This window comes from Octodon degus, unplaced genomic scaffold (genome assembly GCF_000260255.1).
Source record: "Octodon degus isolate 3935 unplaced genomic scaffold, OctDeg1.0 scaffold00176, whole genome shotgun sequence".
In the NCBI taxonomy this organism is placed as follows: Eukaryota; Metazoa; Chordata; class Mammalia; order Rodentia; family Octodontidae; genus Octodon; species Octodon degus.
In genome coordinates, this window is record NW_004524752.1 from 2203848 (window position 1) to 2221264 (window position 17417).

The 17417-nt window shown below is 38.1% G+C and overlaps 1 protein-coding gene across 1 annotated transcript in view; it reads right to left on the reverse strand.

Annotated features, from left to right (window-relative positions):
• Xpr1 (xenotropic and polytropic retrovirus receptor 1) overlaps positions 1 to 11006 on the reverse strand; it is a 192771-nt gene extending 181765 nt beyond the window's left edge. Inside the window, exon 1 of the mRNA XM_004643431.3 lies at positions 10731 to 11006. Within this exon, the coding sequence (XP_004643488.1) occupies positions 10731 to 10799 (69 nt within the window). The 5' untranslated portion in view covers positions 10800 to 11006. The remainder of the gene's footprint in view (positions 1 to 10730) is intronic.
• Positions 11007 to 17417: the final 6411 nt, after the last annotated feature.

Genomic DNA, 17417 nt, shown 5'->3' on the forward strand with positions numbered 1-17417 from the left:
TCCCTCTCAAGTTACTCCATTTTGCTTTGAACAAACACTGGTCATCCTTCTTACTTTCTGAAGTAGCTCTGGAAGTTCTCTTTCATGAGTGTCTTTAGCTGCACTGTCAAGGCTTCCTCCAAGTCCTGAGTTGACTCAAAACTTTTACCTGTCCTTTCAACTTTGGAAAAGAGCCAGAAGTCCCATGGTGCCAGATCCACCGAAAAAAGTGAATGAGAATACAGCATAATGTTTTTCTATGCCTGTCTTCGTGTTGGATGGAACTTGGCAGCAACATTCACGGCATATTTTTTTGGGAACACCTCCTAAAGACACAAAAGAGGACTTCCAGAAATGCTGCAGAAAGTGGCAAGAACAATGGCATAAGCATACTGGAATATTTTAAAGATTATTAATGACAATGTTCTCTTACTATCATCATTTTTAAAAATTTAAACATTCACCATATATTGTCTACATTTCACCTACAAGATTCAGACTAGATCTTTTACATACATCACAATTATTGAAAAAGATATTAATACTGCTCTACAGGTATTATTTAAGGTTCAAAAAATTCTTACATCTAAGGAATAAAACAAAAATTCAAATTAGTCAAAATCCAACTAAGCTCTAAAAACAACATATAATAGATCAAAAGATACATGGAAATTTATAAAACAGTCACAGACCTATATAGTATTAAATACTATATAGTATTGTCTTAAAAAACAAAGAAAATAACAGGGGAAAGTATGAAAAGTACTATATAAAGGAAAATCTCAAAATATAACAGCATGGGAGGCTGAGGCAGGAGGATAGTCGCAAGCTCAAGACCAGCCTGGGCTACAAAGTGAGCTCAAAGCCAGCCTGAAATGGATAGTGAGACCTTGTCTCAAAAAGACAAAAACAAGCAAGGAAAAAAATATATAAAATAAAAATAACATTCCTCTGTGGCCCTATAATCTCCTTGCTCAGAAAATTTGGGACACAACTGAGTTACATTATATTACAGTACAGGTTCTCCTATGTCCTGAGTCCTCACTGACCTTGAAAGACTAGGGCCAAAATGTTGACTGTCCTTGCTGCCTTTCTTTTTCTCTAATTTTTGGTCTGCAAACTTAAGTTGTTAACACTCCAAAAGAGCTTACTCTTATTACCCTACAATATAAGCAGCTGAGCTTAACATCACTATCTGTCTGAATATCGAACATCTTAGACATAACATGGAACAGGTATTTTCCATCAAGTATTGATATGTTAAACTTTAAGTCCCTACAGAATATGAAGGGAAAAAAAAGTTAAATAAATAAAATGTGCCTAAGGAGAGTCACATGAAGAGAAAACATTCTCTCAGGCTTTCACAGAGAGCACATTGGCCAAGCAATGGTCATGACTCATCCACATGGCCGACAATGACAAAGGATCTACAAACTGCGGTACAGAGTTTCAGGGTAAATCCTGAAGGTATTTGACTGACCTTATCAGATCCAAAAGCTACAACTCTTGTTGCATAGGTCCTGCTTTACCTTGGTCTTAACCATCCAGCAGAAAAGTATAAAAATGAAGTATAAAAAGTAAAGCCATGTTAATGTGCTAAGCTATAAAAGGTTCAAGTCAACAACTTCTGACATTGCCAGTCCTATGGAAAAACCTCTACTATTATGAACTACTGGACTATATTGGAATATTTTGCTGAATTCATGTACCTACAATATTTAAATGACAATGAAATACCCTTCTCTGACAAAACTAAACAAAAAAAGGGGATACAAATGAACAACCATTTTGTATCTGTATTCAAAATAGGATATACAGCTACTTTCTCTTAATTCAATGAATAGAACGATTTGTTCTAATAGTGTTTGTGAACAGGATATCATGTCTGCATCTTGTAATATGAATAACCACTAAGAAGACAACAATATGCAGTGTATTAATTATTGAAAGTGTGCCAGTAATCGGTTTTGAAACTGTCTCATTGCCATTTGTTTCTCAATAAAGTTATTTAAAAAAATAAAAATAACAGCAGTACATCTAAGCATCATTCCAAAAAGACATTTCCCACCAAGAATAAGACCTATTCAACTACCACAGGACCTTGGCCTGACAGTATTAAATAAGTAAATTATTAACTCTCCCTTTCTAATCACATGCTCAGTACACCTTCTAGTTACAATTTATCTGCCACAGCTTGCTCACAAAGAAACTCAATTTAATCTAGAATGTCAATACCAGGTATACTGTCCACTGCAAATTAATAATCTACAGATATTTATATGTCACCCCATTCTGAGCTTAATAACATTCAATCACTTAATTACATATTACTGCCCAAATCCCATCAATCTAGGGTCATTGAAAAGGCCACGTTCTGATCAGAACTTGTGCCACAGTAAATACATTCAAGTAGATATATTAGGGGCTATTTGGCATCCAGTAAAATAGTATCCCCAGCATCCCCTTGACCTAAAATGGCACCTTTTATTCAAATTCCATCACTACCTACTAGTCCTTCCAGCAAATGTCCCAACAGGTGTATCCACCAAATTTCTCTTAGATCTGTGCTCTTTCTTCAATCCTTTTTCTGCCTCAGTGAAACCACAGAAATAAATTAAATAAATAAATAAATAAATAAATAAATAAGGCTGGAGACAGAGCCCATTGCAAAGACCCTGGATGCAATCCCCAGTCCTGCAAAATAATAATATTATAACTTCATTCTCCTTTTCTCCATTCTTCCTTCATGAATATATGAAGTTTTCCAGAGCCTACATAAAATGTGATGTCATATCTCTACTGGTTAGGAAAAGGTATGGTTAGTAGGGATGGAATGTTGAGAGTACTGAACTACATCCCAGTTTTTTTGTTTTGTTTTCTTTTGCTTTGCTTTGTTTTATTTTTTCAGGGTTTCACTGAACTGCACAGGCTGAGCTTAACTTGTGATCCCCCTGCCTCAGCTTTTCCGAGTGTTGGGATTATAGGTATGTACCATCACATCCTGCAAGTATCCTCAACAATTCTTATGCATTTCAAGTAGTCCTAAAACAGAAAAACTTTGAGAACTATTATACCATATAGTAAAAGCCCACAAAGTACATAAGTACATTGTGAATGACACTTTAGCCTAGACAAGTAACACACAATAATCTAAAAATGTCCCTAAGATTACATTCCAGTCCTTCAATTTTTTTTTTTTTTTTTTTTGCGGAACCAGGGATTGAACTCAGGCCCTTGCGCTTGCCAGGCAAGCATTTATTCTACTGAGCCATCTCCCTGCCCTCCCCCCAGTCCTTCAATCTTCAACAACAACAACAAAAAATCATGGCCAGGAAAATAGCTAGGTGGTCTAAGCACTTCCTGGCAAGCACAAGGCCCTGGGTTCAATCCCTGTTACTACATGCCATGCTGGCCACTGAAACTGGGTATGGTGGCACACACCTAGAATCCCAGCTCTGAGAGGCTGAGACAGGAGGATCACTATGAGTCCAAGCTGCATAGCAAGACCCTGTACCAAGTAAACAAATAAATAAGAAAAAGAAAAAAATCACTTGGTCACTATTTGTGAATATTATAGAACTATATTTTAGAATTTATATCTCCTTATTTCTAACCTGAAGTCTTTATAATATTTGCAGCCACGTTCAGTAAATGTGATGACTTTTCTTAACAAAGTAAACTTCTTACAGAGAATATGAAAATTGCTATGTTCACAGAATATTAATTATACTTTCCTCTGGCCTCTAGCAAATTTTTAAAAGATTTTCCTGATCAGTCCCTCTAGATACCACACTTGATGACAAGGGGAAATACATGAGTAAATTTCAGTCTGAAATTTTACACAAATCAAAATTAAAGATATAGCTCATTTATACAAATCATCCAAAATTATAACTATGTTTGAAGTCCTCAATCGACAATCTCCTTTCTATACCATTCTGAAAACACTACTAAGTGAAATATAAAACCAGAAAAATATATACACAGGTGTTCATTTTTTTCCCTCAATTTTTTTCTTTTTTTTAATGTACTTAGCACAGGGTCTACAAGGTCAAAGGCACTCATGCTCAGGATACTCTGCTTCCCGATACCCAGATTCACATGCCTTCCCAGGCCTGCCCTTAAGGCATCCTGAGCCAGCCCCCCCCCACACACAAAAAAATCCTTCTACAGGGTCTCACTACAGATTAGACTCAGTGATTCTCCTGTTTTCAGCCTCCCAAGTGCTGGGATTACAGGCCTGCGCCACCGCCACCACACCCAGTCTCAATCAACGTCACAGCATGCCCCAGGGGCAAGGCCGGAAGGCACACCAGGGATCAAACCCCAGCAGCTACGCTCTGCCTAAGCAAGCACTTTAGTCTGCTGATTTATCTGACCAGGCCTTTTTCCCCTCAATTTTTAAAGTAACTAAATAGCCAGAATTTAAGCCTATTAGCCTACAGCAAATAATAAAAATAATAATAAAAATTTCTGGAATGAATGATGCAGAAGATATTTATTAATAAGCTTAGTCTACTTCTTTTAGCATTTACTAGATAAGGGAAGATCTAAAAGTCAAGGAAAATGCAAGCAGGTGCAGCGACCAGGGGTTTGGTCCCTGGGTATGCTCTGCCGGCCCCACCCCCAGGGCACGCTGAAATGGCAATTAAGACTGGGCTTGGTGGTGCACGCCTGTAATCCCAGCTCTTGCGAGGTCCGATCTAGTAGTGAGACCCTAAATACTCTGTAGACCCTTCCCTAAAATTCTAAATAAATAAATAAATAAATAAATAAATGTCAAGGTAAAAAGTATGGTAAATTTTAAACACTCTTAATCACAAAGTCCAGTTCAACATCAGGCAACTCATAAACCTGTTTTAGTTAATCTATGTAATTTGGACAAAACTTTCCAACTTGCACTAGCACATCTCTATCCAAAAAAGGTTTTATTATGGATCTCCAGTCTCTGTACATTTATTTATAAACTATACCCATCTACAATTGTATGAACCATATAACACAGAACTTTTAAAATGGGTTTTTTTTAAAAAAATGGGATGATTTGTTTTGTTTTGTCTCATTTTGTTTTGTGACAGGATCTCATTATGTAGTCCACACTGGTTCTGAATTCACTATGTAGCTCAGGCTTGCCTTATACTTACAATTCTCCTGACTCAACCTCCAGTGTGCTAGGATTACAAGTGCATGCCACCATGCTTGACTTAAGGATGACATAATTTTTACCTTTCATTTATGAATAGTACAAAATACTGCAATCTAAGAAATTATAGTATTTTAAAGTTTTAGTGAATGTAGGATTCAGTTCATTTTGATCTTAATTACAACAGAAATAAACTGAAAAACAGACCTTTTGAAGGCAGAACACCTATATATACTTAAGGCAAAATTAACTTATAATAGATGTAAAAATTTTATTTCAGAATTATCTGAATACCTCAGTAATTTTAACTTTAGTGAACTTAATGGGTGTACTACACTATTATTGTTTTTATCTTTAATGAAGCTGACTAAAAGCTAGTACTTTAAGTAGAATTGCCAGCTCTTCATCTTCTTGTCATTCATTTATGTTTCTATTATTGGCATTACTGCTACAAGTTATTTATGAGTCTTTTTAAACTGTATCATTTTATAAGGGTTAGTTTATTTAAAACTAGGCAATACTTATACATTCATTTTGGTACTGGGGAATCAAACTTTGGACCTTGTGCTTGCCAGGCAGGCTCTTATGCTGCTGAACTATATCCCTGGCCTTATACATTCACTTCATTACACATGCATAAATGGATTAATTACTACCTGCCAAAGGAAACAAACAGAAGAGAAAAATCATCAGCAATCCCGTTTCTCTCCTTAGCCAGAGTATTGCATTACCAATCCACTTATTAAATACTAGTGAAGTTTTATTTCCTTTTGATATGCATAAAAATAAAATTTACAATTTTAATAACAAAATTCTCTTACTCCATGTGAATTCTGGATACATTCCTTTAGAGACTGTAACTCAAGTATACCTGAAACCTCTAGCTAGCACCACTCAAATCAGTCTCTCAAATGTTTTCCAGATTAGAACTCAATCTGAAGCCAGGACTAATTTTCCATGGTCACCCCAGGTCAAATAAGACTCTTAGGTTCTTATGATCTGGGCCTTCACCCAAAAGTTGATCCAAAACCAACCTTCAGGGATGGATGGACAAGTATAATCTTACCAGGATACTCACCCTTTACTTTATAAAGATAACGAAGAACAGTTATAGCTTCCTGACTCTACAATATTCATTCACTCATTTAAGAAATATTTGTAAATGCCAGGTATCTCACTAACACAATTTATAAGCATATTTTAAATATATTATGCTGTATTTTCATTTGCAAAAGTGCCTGTAAAAACATGTGGTTTGTGCCCCATAGAGTGGCCAACTTAGAAATTTCAAACAAGTTTCAACAAGGCAAGTTAACTCTAACTAATCAACATAATACCTTTGAGAAATTAAAGCCTGCAACACAAATGTTCTCATGGGATAGTTCTACAAATGAAAATCACAAGAACATTATAGCAATGTTTCCTTATACCTGAAAATTAGCTTTGCACGGATGATACAGTACCTCTCCTTTCCTAAAAAAAGATTGTAACTTTTCATTTATTGACGTTAAATAAAAGTTTCTTAGGTTAGTTTCTATGGATCAAAATCACATCAACACTATTTAAAATTATATTATTAAGAAAATGATTTTAAAATTGTCGTTTAAGTTCTATTGCCTTTGTAAAACAAACATAATTAAAGCATAACAAGACATAGATATTTAAAGTCAGGTGAGTCCTTAGATAATATGAGGCTATGGGTTTAGAAACCACTAAATACAGTTCTTAACATTAAAATGAAGAACCTTAAACTTCAGAATGAGGAAGTGATTTATTTCATCAGGGTCTCAGAGTTAGTGACTTAACTCCTAATGTTTACATATCCAGTGCTCAAAAGGATAGGTGTATGTGTGTGTGTGTGTGTGTGTGAGAGAGAGAGAGAGAGAAAGAGAGAGAGACATACACTAAACAAGTGGCATAGCCTCTCCGGATCTTATATTCCTTGTATGTAAAAAACAAAGAGATAATCTTTAAATTACCTTTCAGCTCTAAAATCCTGTAATTTTGGAGACTTCACTGTTTTATTACCTTACAAAATTACAGTATACACTGAAAAAATTTATTCCTGGTTCCTAAAAATGCAAAAATGTATAGAACCCTAGAGAAGAAAACACAAATCAGTAGCCTAAAGCACTAAATACAGAGTCTGCCAAAATCGTATATACATTTCAGAAGTTCAATGTCTGGAAACTAACGGTCACCACTTTGAGCACCTCTTTTAATTGTAGAGGCCAAAGGTAACATTTAATGTCATGATGGCTCAATAAGTTTAGTATTAAAGTATTTACACGTTTTTCTTTTCCTGATATATACATTTTTTGTTAAACTCTATACATTTGCTTCTTTCATTAACAGTCTGTTAAATATTAACATAGGTCACACTAATTTATTTGGATGCCCCTGGTCTAAATTAATCTTAATGTATCTGTTATACAGCTCTAAAATATGCAATCACTGATTATAAATTTAAGAATATTCTCATAAAGACACACTGCTGTTCAATTTTATATGATGTTTACACTCAAGATGATTAGAAATAAAAATAGTTTCTGATTATTTGTGTTATCCTTCATAAAACTACAAATGCATCAAATAGACTTCTTTACATGGTTTCTCCAAGATGCTCTATTCGTTAATCTTTTATGCTTATTATTCTCCCTTTAAAGACTGAATACATGGGGCTGGTGAGATGGCTCAGTGGTCTAAAGCATCTACTTGGAACAAGCTTAGCAGAGCACAGGGACCACGGTTCAATCCCCCAGCACCACATGCCAGCCAGCCCCGCCCCCTGGTGGGCTGAGCTGGCCACACATACACACAATAAATAAATGTAATAAATAAAAATAAATAAATAATTAAAAAAAATAAATAAAAAGTATATAAAAAAGACTAAATACATGTACTTACTTATATATTAAAAACTCTTTTAATAATCTTGAGAACATTAATGGGCTACTATCATGAATAACTTTAACAATCAAAAAAATAAAAATCACTACAATTTAAATAAAAAACTCATGAACTAGAATGGAATATGAAAAGCTGTGATATTCATCCATATTCACATTTTATAGAAAAGATTTCTGGAAAGACAAAAAGATTGTCCCCAGCATCTCATGGGTAACATATATAAAAACTAGCATTTTTTCACATTAGCCATATGTATATAATATAGATGTAACCAAAAATTTCAGCTCCAATCTAAAGCTCTGCTTAATTCCAATAACATTTAATATGGCAAACTGACATGAAAAGCAAAGAAGCTGGACAGTTCATATGATTCACACCACTAGAAAGCACCCTATGCTAGAAATCAAGTGCAATACATTAAAATTTCACCTCCAGTGCTTTAAAAATACCATCATCTTCAGATATGGGAAAGTACATATTATTTCATTATGAGAAAGTCTTTTACACTAGCAAAGGCAACAGACCTTCTATGGATGTTCCTTTTCCTCAAGTTTTTAAGCTGCCAACATTGTGAACACTAAAGGCTCTTATTCATATCTCTTCATTATTTTTAAAGGAACAGTATCAACTTTTTTAAAACAATACACAACACAAAAATTATAAACCTCAAAATTTCCTTAATGGTTCTAATTTACAAAGAAATATGCCCCTTATTTAATTTTGCCTACCAGTAACTATTCAGATAGGTGTCACATTATAGGCATTCTACAAAATCAAATTTTAATTTTCTACAACAAATGAATTTTTCAAAAACTTATAATTAGCCAGAGAAAGATAATGCACTCAAACAAAAGCACAGATAGTCTCTCTGTGATCAACCTAGAGGAACCATTTAAGAGTAGGATCCAAATGGACTATGAGTCTCAGAGTCACTGTAGTTAATCAAGCCACAAAGCCGACATTACAAATCAAGTTAACTACATTTTCTAACTGGTTCCTATGCTTCCTCTTCCAATCGCAGATATCCCTAATTAATTCTATGAAAGTCAAGTAATAAAATGCTTAAAATGAATTACAGCATGCATTTAGCCACTGTTATTTCTACCCAAATCAAGCATTCAACACTATGTAACAAGAATAAGATGTGCTCCAGCATGCTCCTGCCTAATGCCTCTATGAAGAACTGGCAGTGGTGCTGAAAATTACTACTCATAGATGAAAGACCAATACCCGCCTTTCAATAAAATCCATCATCTGGACTCTAGCCAAGATTTTAAAACTGACCCAATGTTATTAGAAACAATAAATCAACTCTATAAGCTGAAATGTTCCTTTTCTTACAAACTGTGGCCACACACACACACACAAATCAGTGACAAGAAAACATTAACAACTACAGGCCATTCACTTCTGACAATAAATCAATTTTGTATTTTACAAGTAAATTTAACAACTTTCAAGATTCTACCTAACCTACCTACACAAGCTTCTTCAATTACAATGGCTACACAAATAAACTTCCTACTGCCTACACACCCTACCACTAAACTTATGTAAAAATCAAATAGACAACTAAAATAGTTCAGTTCATAAAATCTAGCTAGTCGTGTGTGTGTCCACATTGATTTTATACTCTTTGTTCCTGGGTGTGAATTCCTGGAGGTTAGAGATTAAGTCATCTTTCTCTATTCGGTAGTTTAATTACTAGCTCCTAGGAATTACCTATTACAATGGTGAAAGCCCTTCAAGCATCTTGCCTTCTGGTTTCATTATCTTTACTTTTCCTTGTATGGAGGTATGGTTACTTATCACTATAAAATATCCTCCAAGAGCAGTTATCACAAAAACTGGGAAGGAGAGGGACAACAATTCTCTTTAAGGTAGTGTTTATAATATATTCCTAGCTATCACAATCTTGGCAGAAACCTGAAATTTTAAATAATTCTCTTCCCTCCTTCTTCCCTCCATTCTATAACAACTGTGGAATCAAAACCAAAGATGTGTGGTTACTCTGTATACTTCATGCAATCACCAAAAGAGAAGCCACTCACTGTCTTATCAAAAAGGGATCGCTGATTATAATACGTTCCCGTAAACTATAACCACTGCATGTGTGACATACATTTCGATCAAGTTTCGATCTTGTTACAAAGCCTTTGTCAACAGTCAGCTAGTGAGGGGAAAGCCGAAGGGCTCCGTGGAATGAAGGAATCACTGGATGGGCTTATCTTGGAAGACCAGAATCCGCGCTCAGAGGTGAGCAAAAAGAAACAAGACCTAACCTTGGCGAGGGGGCGCACCTCCCGCGGGGAGGGGAAGTTGGAGTGCGCGGGGAGGAGGGCATTAGCGGGGAACCGCGGCGGCCCGGGGCTGACCTCGCACCGCGACTCCCCCACCTGCAGCGAGCCTCCACCACCCGGCCCCGGCCCCGGCCCCGGCCCCGGCCCAGCGCGGCCGGGTTGTGCCCTTCCTCCCGCCGCCGCCCGCATATCCGTTACCCCTGCAGCCGCGGGCTGCGGGGGAGGGGAAGGGCAGCGGGGCCGCGGGGGCCGGCCGCGGCGGGGATGCCGCAGTGGCTCCCGCGGCAGTGGGTCAAAGTCCGCGGGGAGACAGAAGCAGCTAGAGGCAGCGGGAGAAGTCAAGACTGGCGAGAAGGTGGCCCCTCCGCGTCCTCCCACACCCCGGCCGCCGCCGGTACCTCATACTGAATGTATTGCTTCCTCCACTCGGGAGTGATGTGAGCGGAGAGGTGCTCGGCGAACTTCATCCTGCCGTTTCCCCTTCACTCCCGCCCGGGTCCAGCAGCTACAGGCGGCGGCGGCGGCGGCGGCGGCGGCAACAGCGACTCCGACTCCTCCCCACATGGGCCCCGGCGCGGCGCTGCGCTTCTCTCCTCCTCCGCCGCCGCCGAGGTCTCCTCAGAGCCGCCCTCCCGCCATCTTCCTCCTCCTCTCCATAGCCCCGCCCCGCCCCGCCTTTTAGACGTCATCTCCATGGTAACCGCCTACGCCTCACGACGAAAAGGGGGCAGGGTGGAGGGCGTGACTTGGTTGCCTGCCTTCATTCCCCGCCCCTTCTGGGCCGGACGTGCTGGAGGCACCTCCCCTGACCTCTTCCTTCTGGCTCCATTTGGCTTGCAGCTGCTCTCTACTGCCTGCCTGCGAAGCAGCAGTGTTGTCATTGTAATTAATATTAATACTGGAGCAACAATAATCCACACAAGACGTTTGTATTTGCAAAGAACTGTGCAAATGTTTTTTGTTATTTTAATATTTATTCTTCATCAAACCCTGAAAGATTGCTTAACATTAATCCAAAATGGGTAGTTAAAACAAATACTTTAGGACCAAATGTATTCAAACGAATTACCATTTCGCATACTCTAGGTGCTCAATAAATGCTTGTTGAATTTAAAGTTGTCAGTGCCAAAAAGAACCTGCTGCTTCTGAATGTCAGTGTAATTGTAGACTCATGACTAACAAAAAAGCCAGTAACTCCTGGATCCAAACCACTAAGGGTGCCGAATGGACTTATGACGGAGCTTCCTAGCTTCCTTCCTTCCTCTGGGGTGGAGGGTTGGGAGGTAACACAGTACTGGGAAGAGACTCACTTGGAGCTACAGAATCAAGCCTGCCTTCAGTGAGACCAGAAATGTCATCCAGACTGAATCATTCCTGGCAAACATGGAGAAGAGATCACTCACAACTCAGCACTACAGTGAATGTGGGGTAGTTGTCCTGCAAGACCATACTTGAGAAGGGAACCTAGGTCCCACCCTGGGTGAAGGAGTCCTGGATAATATAACAGCTGACATTTATTGACTACTCTCCCATCCCCTTCGCAAGCAATGTCCTAAACCACTTACATATACTTTATCCTTTAATTCTCGCAGTTCTGATGAAACCCAGAGTTTACTAGATGAGTATTGTGACCATATTCTGAGATATCCATTTGTAATGTTGGCTTTGTTTCTCCCTCCATGTATGTTTCTCCTTTCCCTTCCCCTTAATTCAGTCAGTACAGGTTCTGCAATCCTTTCCTCAGGAGAGGGATGAGACATGATGAAAAAAGTGCATATTGTGTGAGTATTTCTGGGTTTTGTTGTACAAAAGCCTCATTTTCAAGTGAAAAGGAAATCAGGGTCAAAACCAAGAAGAAAACAAGAAATAGAAGAGTGAAGGATTTCTCTCACCTCAGCATGGTATCCATCTGCCCATCATCACCATAAAAATCTCTCTCTACTGGAGGTAAATATTGTCAGGAGGAAGATACAGGCAAAGCGGGCTATGCTATCAGGAAGAGGGCACTACAATAGAAAAGAAATGACTGTATGGTGTATCTAGGAAGATAGTACCAGGGCCAGCCACAAGTTTACTCAGACATGAACTAAAATGGTGGATCTTGGTACCAGCCTTCATATATCATGTCACACTGCTCCCAGCTGCAAAATATCTCCATGACTTAATTGTAAGCAAAAATCTAGAACCATGGCCCAATGGCAGCACAAATGAAATTGATCAATACTAGCTCTAAAACCATAAAACCTTGTAATACAGAGACATGGAAATCTTAGGGCCAGCCAAATAGCTCAGCGGATTAAAGCACCTGCTTAGGCAGACTCAGGGGCTGAGAGTTCAATCTCCAAGCCTACCATGCCGGCCCTACCCCCAGGGCATGCTGAGACAGCAACTGAGACTGGGCGTAGTGGCACACGCCTGTAATCCCAGCACCTGGGAGGCTATAAACAGAAGTCGGATCTATGCAGTGAGACTCTGTTCACCCTGTGCTAAATACAACAAACAAACAAACAAAAAAAAACCAGAGACATGGAAATCTTACCTTATCCACACAAGAAGATTTAAAAAGAATTCTCCTTATTCCTAGCATTATTTCAGATATTTTACCAACTATAACCACCAACTACTTGAATGCTATTTATTGAACACCTACTCTCCGCAGAGCTTCTTGACTGTACTAAAAGAGTTTTCTGAATAGCTGTAGTTTGAATCAAAAGAGCCTCCTGCTTTGACTTCATTTTATGTATTGACAAATACTCCTCCATTCTAATAAAACTTTATTGAGCCTTATGATATTCTAATTAACTTTAGGAATGAAGGATAGTTAAAAAATACATGGACTCTTGTCTTTTCCCTGGAGGAAATAACAATCCAGTCAAAATGATGGGCACGTAGACCAACAGCTAGACTAAAGTATGATACATGCTATAATTGAGGCATGTATAAGGAAACAAACATCTAGCTGACCAGAAAGTAAAAGATAGTGTAACAGACATGGTTTTGAAATTCAGTCTTAGACAATACTCTGACAGAGAAAGGATCTTAAAAACAAAAAGCAAGATAATGTCAAAATGATTTTTTAAATGACCAGAAGCTATCTGACCAGAATATCCTTTGAGGCAGCAAAATGTCTCCTTAATGAAATTTTCTCTGCTTTGTCTCCTCCTCTCCCCAATCTGGCTATTATATCATCTTATTCTGTATTGTCATCGATAATTTCTGTCCAACCATGAGCTCCATGAAGGCAAATTGCTGTGCAGCTTAACACAGTGCCAGGCACTCAGGCCTTCAACAAGTGTTGAAGGAACAAAAGAAAACAAAAGGGAAGGAAAGAAGAAAAGCAAAAAGGAAAGAAACAAAGACCAGGCCAACCCGAGAGAAGCCATGGGAAGTGAAGTTAAAATGGAACAAGATTGTGAAGGAATTGATCATAATAACATAGACATGGGATCTTAGAAGAAGTAAGCGACTCAGATTTAGAAAAAGCAGTATATATAGTGTAGCTTTCTGATTTTGAACATTGATCCCAGGCATAAACAGAACTGCATTAAAATCCCAACTCTGCCATTTACAAGCTGTGTGCCCTTGGGCAAAGTACATTAGCCTTTAAAGCCCAGTTTCCTAGTCTGTCAAACAGGAATTAGACCTCCTTCCTTGCAGATTATTTTGAGGATTAAATGAGATTCTGTATGTAAATGATTTAGTATTATGCTTGGCCCCTGGTTGAGCACTCAATAACAGATACCCTCATGAAAGCTTCTGTCATTGTAGGAAGGAGAGATCAAAATGGAGACAAACTCAACACCAATTTATTAACAAGGATTTACTAGGCCTGGCTCTTGGTGTAACCACTTTGCAAATGCAAATTTGTTTAATCCTCCCAAGAACCATAGAAGGTAACTAACTACCATTATTATCCTCATTTCAGAGATGAGTAAACTCAGAAAGAGAGGGTAAGCATTTGCACAAGTTCTCTCATCTAATTAGGCTTAGAATTGAGTCCTCATAACCAGCTCCAGGGTCCTTGCTTTTGAGCACTGTTATGTGACTGTCGCTGCAAAACTCACACCAGTTACAGAAATAGGGAGACAGCTCAGCGGTCTAGCTTGCCAGGCAAGCAAGGACCTGGGTTCAGTCCCTGCTACCGCATGCTGTGCTTGCCCAGCGACTCTGTACCAACCAACCAAATAAATAAATAAATAAATAAATAAATTGGACAAAAGGAGATGTGACATCCAACCACAGCTCTGATGCCAGGAAAGATGCTGCTGCCATGAATTGAGATAAGGAATACAAGGAGGGAATAGGTTTAACACTTTACTAGATGTGTTAATATTTAGGAATCTAGGAGATAGGCAGTGTTCCACTTGGATGTAAAATTTAAAGCTTTAGAAAAAAAAAAGACTAAAGTCTAGGAAGCCATTCACATTTAAATGATGATTAAGTTTGGTGATCCTGTCCTGGGAGAGACCATAGCAAGGATGGAATAGAGGTGATGGGAACATCTTGGTGTGAGTCTAATGAGGAAGATGGATAAGGAAGGAGGCTGGGATGTGGCCAGAGTGGGTGGCAAGAGATCTAAAAGACACTTGAGTCAGGAAACTATAAAATGATATAAGGTTCTTAAAAGAGCAATAGGCTAAATATCATGGAAAAGTTGCTTAGCATGACTTCAGACTATTGGATTTAGTTAGTAGAGCTCACTAATAATCTAAAAATAAATAGCTTTGATAGCATGAAAAGTTGCAGAAGTCTGAGCCATCAACAGTACTTTTGTCTTGGTAAGTCCTAAATTATATTTATTCTATACATATACATATATAGTAGGATGATCAGAAGAAGTTAATCACATAGTCATCAGTTTATCTAGAAATTCCTAAGTGCTGAGTCTGAACACTTCATATTTATCACACATAATTCTAAGTTTTGGAACAGTTATACTTACCACAAAGTAACTGTTTTAAAACTTAGAATTATGTGTGATAAATATAAAGTCTAACTGTTGCTTGGAAAAAAAAAAAAAAAAAAAAGACCAGTGATCATGCTGCTGAAAAGTGAGAAACTGACCTGCAGAGAAATCAAATCTTAAGGTGAAGGACAGTCACATGGAGAGAAAACGTTCTCTCAGGCTTTCACAGAGAGCACATTGGCCAAGCAATGGCCATGACTCATTCACATGGCTGACACTGACAAAGGTTCTACAATCTGAGGTATAGGATCTCAGGATAAATCCTGAGGGGATTTCACTGACCTTATCAGATCCAAAAGCCACAACTCTTGTTGCATAGGTCCTGCTTTACCTTGGTCTTAACCATCCAGCAGAAAAGTATAAAAATAAAGTATAAGAAGTAAAGCCATACTGTTATGTTGAGCTGTAGGGGACTCAGGTCAACAATTTCTGACACTGCCAGTCAAGAGGAAAATCCAATACTATTATGGGCTACTGGACTCTTTTAGAATATTTTGCTGAGTTAACACACCTATAATATTCAAATGATGGAACTAAACAAAAAAGGGATACAGATGAATGTCTGTTTTGTATCTGTGTATTCAAAATGGTTAGGATAGAGATATAGTTACATTCTCTTAATGAATAGAGGGATTTGTTCTAATAGTGTTTGTAAATAGGATATCATGTCTGCATCTTTTACAGCAAATAACCACTAGGAAGAGAGTATGAAATGTGTTAATTATTGAAACTGTCCTGCCAATTTGATTTGAAACTGTCTTATTGCTATTTGTCTCTCAATGAAATTATGGAAAAAAATCTTAAGGTACACCTCTTGTTGAAGCTGAATAAACTAGTGTTGGGCTGGGGATGTAGCTCAGTAGCAGAAGCACCTGCCTGGTAAGCACAAGGTCCGAGTTTGATTCCCCAGTACCAAAAAAAAAAGGCAACTGCACAATGAGTAAACTAGTGTCACAGGGGTAAAGATCTTTTTCAAAGTACAGCCCAGGCTCACAATTATCTGAGGTCCAGTCCAGCTTTAAAACAGGATAATCCGAACTTATAGACTTAGTAGAGGTGTAACAGATGGCCTAAAGAAGGTCCATGACTTCCTTCAAATTACAAAATGGAAAACTGTGTGTTATTTAAATATTTTTGAAAGGCTCCACACTCTCTTCTGAAAAATTTCCACAATTCAAAAATATTTAGAACAATAACACCAGGTCACCTACTCCGCCTTCATCCTCCAAGAAAACTAACATAAATAATTTATAAATGAAGCTTCCAGCCATTCCATTCTATGATTTCTAGAAATACTTTTTGTTTTATAAGATTTGGATGAAGTTCACTCTGAGGGTTTTTGGTTTGGTTTGGTTTTGGAGTTTTGCTTGTTTTCTAGACAGGGTCTTTCTGCATAGCATTGAATTCATGACGATCTTCCTGTCTTGGTCTCCCAAGTGCTGAGATTACAGGTATGCACCACCACAACCAGCCTTGCATGTTTTTTGAATCTTTTCTCTTTGTTAAGTTACAAAAGGTCAATTATTGGCTAGGCATGTAGCTCAATAGTAAAGTGACTACTTAGTATGTGCAAGTCCCTGGATTCAGCTTTAAGCATAAATAAAAAAAATAAATGATAGCATTTATAATATTCTTTCATTTTGTCCACAAATATTTGTTAAACAGCTACAACTTAGTAGGCACTATTCAGTTCAGAGTACTGTGTTTAGATACAGCAGTGTCTAAAACATTTCTGACCTCATGGAGCTTTGCTGTCACATGAGAAAACAACAGACATTAAGCAAACCAGTTTGTAACAGGTTAGATGGGGTTACATGCATGGGAAATGGAAAGAAAACAATATCATTTTATATAGGGCAGTTAGGGAAGGCCTTACTGATAAGGTGATTTTTAATCAGAGATCTGAAAGGAGAGAATTATGCAAATATGAGTTGGAGGTGGGAGTGGGCAGAGCAAGCATATGCTAAGGTTCTGAAACTAGAATGTGCTGAAAGTGTTGGAGAAACAAGAATGCCAGTGTGGAGAGAGAGAGAGAGAGAGAGAGAGAGAGAGAGAGAGAGAGAGAGAGAGAGAGAGAGAGAGAGAGATATCAGAGTTACAAACAGTATTGCGTAGGATT